The sequence below is a fragment of the Taurulus bubalis genome (genome assembly GCF_910589615.1).
Source record: "Taurulus bubalis genome assembly, chromosome: 21".
Classification (NCBI taxonomy): Eukaryota; Metazoa; Chordata; class Actinopteri; order Perciformes; family Cottidae; genus Taurulus; species Taurulus bubalis.
In genome coordinates this window covers 10,792,866-10,800,171 of record NC_136609.1, presented here as the reverse complement: position 1 = coordinate 10,800,171, position 7,306 = coordinate 10,792,866, and the positions used below count along the sequence as shown (strand labels likewise).

At 49.8% G+C, this 7,306-nt stretch overlaps 1 protein-coding gene across 1 annotated transcript in view; it reads right to left on the bottom strand.

The window, feature by feature from the left end:
- Positions 1-259: 259 nt before the first annotated feature.
- Positions 260-7,306, bottom strand: part of LOC306752694 (receptor tyrosine-protein kinase erbB-4-like) — a gene marked incomplete at both ends in the record, with an annotated part of 181,279 nt that continues 174,232 nt past the window's right edge. The window contains 6 exons of the mRNA XM_079236488.1: positions 260-1,089; positions 1,958-2,243; positions 3,664-3,834; positions 3,932-4,029; positions 6,938-7,084; positions 7,226-7,301. Of these exons, the coding sequence (XP_079092614.1) occupies positions 260-1,089; positions 1,958-2,243; positions 3,664-3,834; positions 3,932-4,029; positions 6,938-7,084; positions 7,226-7,301 (1,608 nt within the window). The remainder of the gene's footprint in view (positions 1,090-1,957; positions 2,244-3,663; positions 3,835-3,931; positions 4,030-6,937; positions 7,085-7,225; positions 7,302-7,306) is intronic.

Genomic DNA, 7,306 nt, shown 5'->3' with positions numbered 1-7,306 from the left:
CTCACTGACATGGAGCGCAGTCTCTATCTACAGGACAGAAATGGACTGGAGTGGATGTAGTGAAGGTGCGTGAGTCTGAGCGTGGCTCGGTTCGGTCCACCTCCGCGTCGCTACAGTCTACAGCGGATGGCACGTTGTTTGGAAAGAGTTGGGGGGGCTCTGGTTGCGGCCGCTCCCCTCTGTGTGGAACGGTGGAACCGGAGAGGATGTCTGGGAGGCGGGAGGCGGGAGTCAGATCCAGGAACATTCATGGATCGGTTTAGACCACAGTGTTCCGCTGCCGGTAGGGTGGAGGCGGCAAGACGGTGCCGGATTTCAAGGAAAACTCTGACATGTATTCGGGGTTTTCAGCTACCGCCGGCCGTATGTGTCCGTTCTGTTTGTAGAAGAGCGTGGCGTTGGTGGAGCCGCCCTGGGCGCCATCAGGTGCGGTCGGGTTCGACGATTTGGGAGGCAAGCTGTGCTGCCAGTATTCTGGATTGTCAAAGGTCACCTTCAGCTTTTTCCCGCTCATTTTGCCCGGCAGCAGTCCGTGCTTCAGCATGCCGGCGGAGTGCGCGCTGGCGTGGATCTGGTAGGCCGGCAGGCTGCCGTGCCCGATGGTGGCCGAAGTGGAGAGGGCGCCCGACTGGCACACCTGGGCCTGGGCAGTCGTTCCCGTTTGGCTCTGGCTGGCGGAGACGCCACCTGGATTGCCGGGTTGTCCTGCAGGTTTGATGGCGTGGTGGCCGTGGAGGACGTGGGCCGCTGGGCCGTGGTGGCAAGGCATGCCAGATGGAGAAGGCTGGCCAGTGGGGAGGGGGTAGTGGGGCAGGCTGGTCTGGATGGTGAGCGGGAGGTGGGTGCCTAGAGACGGGATGGAAGAAGGGGCATGGGTGGGTAGAGGCAGTCCGTTTCTCCTCAGGGCCTCCAGGCCCAGCTCGGCGGGGCTGTGGAAGGTGTTGAGGTACAGCGGCTCGTTGATGTACTCGTCCTCTCCTTTGGGCTGGCTGTTGGGTGTGCTGTGGTAGCCCGGGTTGTCCAAGGCGTGGATCTCGCCATTTTTACGCCGCGAGACAAACGGGTTCTCCTCAATTGGATTCAGATATTCTGCATCAGAAAAAGGCGGAGGGAGAGTAAGAAAGCGGAGAACAAGAGAGAAGGAGTTCATGAGAGAATAAGACAGACAAACAAAAGATCCACAGGAATTCAATCAAGAAGAAGAGCAAACAAAAGAAATGTAAATTGAAAGAGAGTGGGAGAAAGTGATCGCTCGCTAATGAGGCGGGAAGATGGAGATGATAATGGCGATAATGGCAGCCACTCAGGACCAGGCGGGCAACATGCCAGCAGTTCTTTGGCACTGGAAACTCCATCTGCCGGGGGTGAAAATGCCAGTAAATGACCCCTCTTCGCTGCTTCCAAGCGCTATAATAGTGGGGTGTGAAACCTATTGATTTTGCCCACTCTTCCGCTCCTTGACATTGCATCAGATGCGTTTTGCTGCGGGCTTTGTTACATATTTTCGAGCTGCTCAAAAATCAAAGACGGTAGTGCAAGAGTAGGGCTGATAGACTGAATTATGATCAAAGGCAAAGCATGACTCCGTAGCAGCCGACATACACCCGTGATAGAAACTGGGTAGGAATTTTAATCAATGGAATGAAATGCAATGAACAGGCTAAATGACAGACAGAATAGACTACTAAAGATCACATTAAGCAAAGAGACGACAGGGAAGAGGTGCAATGTGAAGTACACACTTTGTTGGAATTGGATTTATTTGCATTTCTGTTCCACTGGGATATTTATGTTTTACAGATTGGTGAGGAATGAATATAACAAGGTGAGGTTATTTTGACTTAATATACTTCCTAAAATGCATCATCACAACAACGCCCTGCAGGGCTGCGGATGTTCTACCTGGATTTTATTTTCAGCTGGAAAATGACAGTGTTTTCTGTTTCACCTCGAGTACCTGAGGAGGTCTTGTCCTTCATGGGTGTCATGTATCCGTCCTCGTCCGTGTCCCCTCTGGGCGCCCTCTCCCCCAGGAAGATGGTGGGGTCTGCGCTGTACCTCTGGCCCCCACTGTCCTCTCCTCCAGCCTGGCTCAGGCTCTTCTTATGCAGGCTCCCGTTGCAGCGCTGGTCCTCCAGGGCCGGACCCGGGCCGCCCGTGGCTTCCGGGTTCACGCAGGCTTGGGCTCCCGCCACAGAGGCCTTTGCAGGGCTCGGGCCACCGTCTCGATAGCCAAACTGGTTCTGAGGCAAAGAGTGGGTGGAGACAGGGAGGAAATGTAGTTTCTTTATGTCAACGTTGATGCAGTGATAAAAGAGCTGGAAGATTGTTTCACAAACTAAACTAAACATGTCAACAGTTCACTTGAACCAAGTTTGAGTCAGTTTAAGCCAGCTGTACGGCACCTGCGGCAAAGGAAGTGAGACTTTTAACCCGTGCAGCTGCCTGTTGAGGGTGAAATTCTCCAACAAAGTTCTGACAGTAGTCATCAGCCTTAAGGGACTGCGAAGGGCAGCCAGGCAGAGCTGCGATTCAAGCACCTGAACCTCAAAAAAGAACATAAAAACCCCCACAAGAAAATACAAAACATGACATGTGAAGCAAAGGGCTTCTTGAGGTGCTGTGCCGGCTTGCCGCGGGCTATTTGACCCGGGCCTCCTCCTCGGCTCTCTTGCCAACTGCCAGCGCTACAGCAGCAATTACAGGAAGAAAAACACCACGAAAAAGAAAGAGAGAGGACGTCCTGAGGTTTTATCTGTCCACCTACTCCCACCCTCTCCCCTCCGTTGTCATCAACTCGCCCCCTCCTCCAAATGTCTCTGTTCATCCCTTCTTCAAAGTCATTACCCGTTTCTCTTTTCAAGTACGGGCTTCAGAGCAAATCAGCCGTCTGTATCGGACTGCGTCTGAATTACTAACTTCCCGTGGAAAAGTAAGCCAGCCGATGGATTTTAACAATGACGTGGCTTCCCTGTGTGGGCATGGAGAGGCTTTTGACTGCATAATTAAAGGAATCCCGGGGTGTTGACCTTGAACATGCAGGACCCTGAATGGATTACTGTGTGTGTGTGTGTGTGTGTTTTGGGGCTACGTGTGTTCTTTAGGGAACAAAGAGCCGTCGGCAAACGGGTAGGTCGCGGGGGTAAAGGTGCATAAGAAGCGGAGCCGCGGCCGCCGGCGGCTCGAGGTGCAACGCCGCACAGCAAACAGCCGAGCTGGCGCGTTATTGCCTATTAGTAAACGGCGCCGGCATTTTAAGAGAGCGTCTGTTATTTGCTTATGGAGCTCTGAGTAATGAAACCCGGGGCCTGGGGAGCGAGCGCGTAAAGAGCCCAGGTTTCAGCCACACACGCTGGGATGGAAATGATGGAGGGGAGCCATTAGCAGAGGAAAATCATCAGTGCATTGGAAGTTGTGAACCACCTTGAGCACTTATAGAGGACAGAGAGCCGGGCAGTTTCTGGTCCAGAGAAATGAAAATGATATATTTTGAGGTTACAGTTAAATCAGTAGCCTTGAAAGGGTTTTTATATAAAAAGATAAGATGTTTTAAGTTGACGTTAATGTCATTTTTAAAGCAGTTTGACACACATGAACTCAAGACGAGAGCAAAATATGTGAACACAAAAAAGATCAAATGTGTTTTCCGTGCGGAGGCCTTACTCGGTTGGAGTCGACGCGAGGCCTGGTCGTGTATGACGGAGGCGCCGCGTTGAACCCCCGAGGCACCAGGTACTCGTCAGCATCCACCAAGTCGTTCAGGTCCTCCTCGTCCAGAAGGCTCTGGAAGAACTTGCTGTCATTGGGGCTGGGGAGCTTCATGCGGTCGTCTCCCTGAAAGATACGTTTCTTTTAGCGGATGCGAGGAAGCATTTTAAAAAAGCCTTATGATCGAGCGCTCTGACAGTTGAGGCTGTTGAGGCAAACACACCTGGATGACCAGGTATCGCTGGGGGTCCCGGGCCATTCTGCAGAACTCAGCAGCCAGCTCCTTGAACTTGGGCCTGCTGTCTGCGTCAATCATCCAGCCTGGAGAGGAAAGATGGAGCAGAGGAGGGCTGTGAGGGTCGGTGTGTGGGGAAAAAACAAGACACGCCGCTTCCAGTTCTTCTGTGTGCTGAATACAAATGAAACAATCCAGGACATTATAAAAGATGAAATTAAGAGACAATGAAACGCTTGCAGCGTGCTGATTGAGCCCAAACGTCTTCAACATGTGTACTATATTTATACTTTAACCCTAGAACACTAACGTCGGGTGATTTTAACCCAAAGGATTGTGCTTATTTTCATTGTGTTGCTTTTGTCTGAGTTGAGTGAGTCTTTCTGTAGCTTCATGCACAGACGAAATTGAAGGTGGGCGTGTCTTATTGAATATGGGCGTGTCTTCCTGCTCCGATCAATGTTTTTTTCTACAGCCACCTGTTCGGGTGATTTTCACCCGACGTTAGCGTTAGTGACCCATTTTTCCGGATGGGTTTCAACAATGACTTTTAACATTAATGAACTTTTCCTTCACAGAACAAGACTCACATGTCCCAGGACCAAAGAACAAGTTCATAACTCCTTTATTTAGATTTTTAATCATGTTTTATTGACGATTCCCTAATGTTTCACCGGATTTTGAGTCTTTTTTTAGGGTCTCCTCGTGATACCTGTTTATCGTTTTATGAGAAGTTCTATAGGGTAAAATAAAAGAAGAGTACTTCAACTTGCCTTGTATTTGAATATATTTCAATGAGAAGTATATTTTATCAGGTACATTATATCAGGTGAAATTCACCCGACGTTAGTGATAGTGTGACTATGTCTAACGTTAGAGTTCTAGGGTTAAAGAGACAGCTCATCCCAAAATCAAAAATATCTGCAAGATGATCTACACACAGTTATGAGCAGTTTTAAGGAATTATTAACTTTCAACCTAAGTATGAATGCCTGCTGATGGAAAACACAAACTGTGCGCCGCAGACACGTTTGTGAAGTTGTGACTGAACAGACATTTATATATAAATAAGAACAAACGAAGATGTTTCTTGACTGCCAGAAAGTTCCGTAGAAAATAAAGAAAAACAGCGAAAGAGCAAGCGTGGCGTTCTCCTTAACCAGGCTTCAGGGCTAAGTGCTTGGCTTTGTTAAGGAGGAGCGTCTCTTCCCTCCCGGAGGCCACGGCTGCACTGACCCCCTGCAGGGGAGGTGACAGCCAGGTGGAGTCTCCTCTCGGAGCAACGCAAACACAGTTGCTGACTTCAGAGTCTGCATTACATATTCGACAACAGAGAGGCTGACGTGGGGACTTGGCGCCTCTGGCAATCCTAGAGGGAGGTCCCGTGGATCAGCAGCAGAATATAAGAATACAAGATGGACTTTATTTCATATTTCAGTGGCTACAAAGTTCACGACGGCTGTTTTCACTTCCAATCTGTGGCTTAATTGTATGTTTAATCCCGTTGATCTGAGGCTCTCTCACGGAACAAACCCCGACCTCCTCTGGTGTCGCTTCGCCTGCCGCCGTCTAATTTTCGCTCTAGCGCCCCACGCAGGCACATTACTTAAATGAGCTGCAATTACTCCGGCAATCAAACTCTATTTCATCTTTATCGGGGTGGCGCTGAGGCGGCGGGGCGACCGCGCGCCAAATCACAAACAACGGCTCTCGGTCGACGCGCAATTAGAATTAATGCGGCCAATTGCCGAGCTTCCTCGTGACCCTCCGGCTCCTCTGATGTGAGAGGATCAGTTGCTCAGCATTACGGAGGGTGAAACTCGGCAGCTATAGGAGAATGTAACGAGATGCTTATCAGATATTTGCCCCAAAGATGACTGATAAAGTTATGGGAACACCTTTGACCTCAGCGTTTATAGCATTATTGTCCAGATATTTTTGGCTTCGTCGTTAGGCTAAATGGCTGCAGGGCTTTCTGTGCTGTCAGAAGCCATTGGCAGAAGTTTTCTCATTTGGAAAAAGAACAATTATATATCATGACATTTCGGAGCGGATGGATTTGTTTTGCCATGAGCTGGATCACGTCCTTCCCTTTCAACACATGTAGCATTTTCATCTCTCTCTGTTCAGCTCAGCACCAGTAGAGTTAGTTTAGATTCATAAAGCAAGGAGCAGCCAATAATAAGAGGGATATTCATAGTGCAGATACAATATTTGTGCAACAAAAAAAGAATTGCAATGGCGGGGGATTGGAAGTTTTATGAGATTTTCCAGCCGCCAGCAGAAGACGAGGGAGTGACGGCAGCGTAGTTGGGTTCAGGGTGTGAGGAGAGACGGTAGCCAAGCAGCCGCTAGCTGGCAGATCTCACAACACGGATTGGCTCCTGCGTCTGGACCGCTTCCTGGAAATATGGGAGGAGACATGTACACCACGACCAGGGCTCCGAATCCAGCCAGGGGACGGGAGAATTTGGGGGAGGATTGATAAGAGAAGGCGGGTTCTTTGGCCGAGCCGAGTCGGGGTACGGCGGCTGGGAGGGTCCAGATGGAGGATGGAGCGAACGGGGATGTGGGCAGAGTCCTTGGCGAGGACCACAAACCAGCATCTCTTGTTTTTTCATCTCTCCTCTTTACATATCAACTCTCTCTTCCAGAATTGGATCGAAAGCCCCCGAGCTCTGATAACGCCTCACCAAGATGCATATTAAAAACGCTAACCCTTTTATTAAACTACAGCTCGTCTGCGACACCTCAAGTTGTGTTGGAACCTGCGATCGACATCGATATTACATTTTTGCATCAATGTTTTTGAAAGTGTTTGGATTGTTTTCGGGTATTTAATAGCTTCATCTGGTTATTTCATGTAGAAAGAGAGTGAGATGAGAATATCAATACCTCTCGGTCATCCTGTAAACGATGCTTTGTCTGCACATATATTCTGTGAGTGTATGTATGTGTGTGTGTGCTTGAGCATTGGTAAGTGCGTCTCCTCACATTTGACCATGACCATGTAGACGTCGATGGTGCAAATAGGCGGCTGGGGCAGACGCTCCCCTTTCTCCAGGATGTCCGGGATTTCTCGCGTGGGGATGCCGTCGTACGGTTTGCCTCCGAATGTCATCAGCTCCCAGATGGTCACTCCTGGAGGGGAGAGGGAGGGAGGAGGGGGAGACAAAGAGAACAAGATGAGCAGAAAGATAAGGGGGCGCCACACCTATGAGCACAACAAACAGTGACGTCTACACACACACATAGATGGACGGTAATGCATGTTGCACCCACCATAACTCCACACGTCACTCTGATGGGTGAACTTCCTGTAGTGGATGCATTCCAGCGCCATCCATTTAATGGGCATCTGAG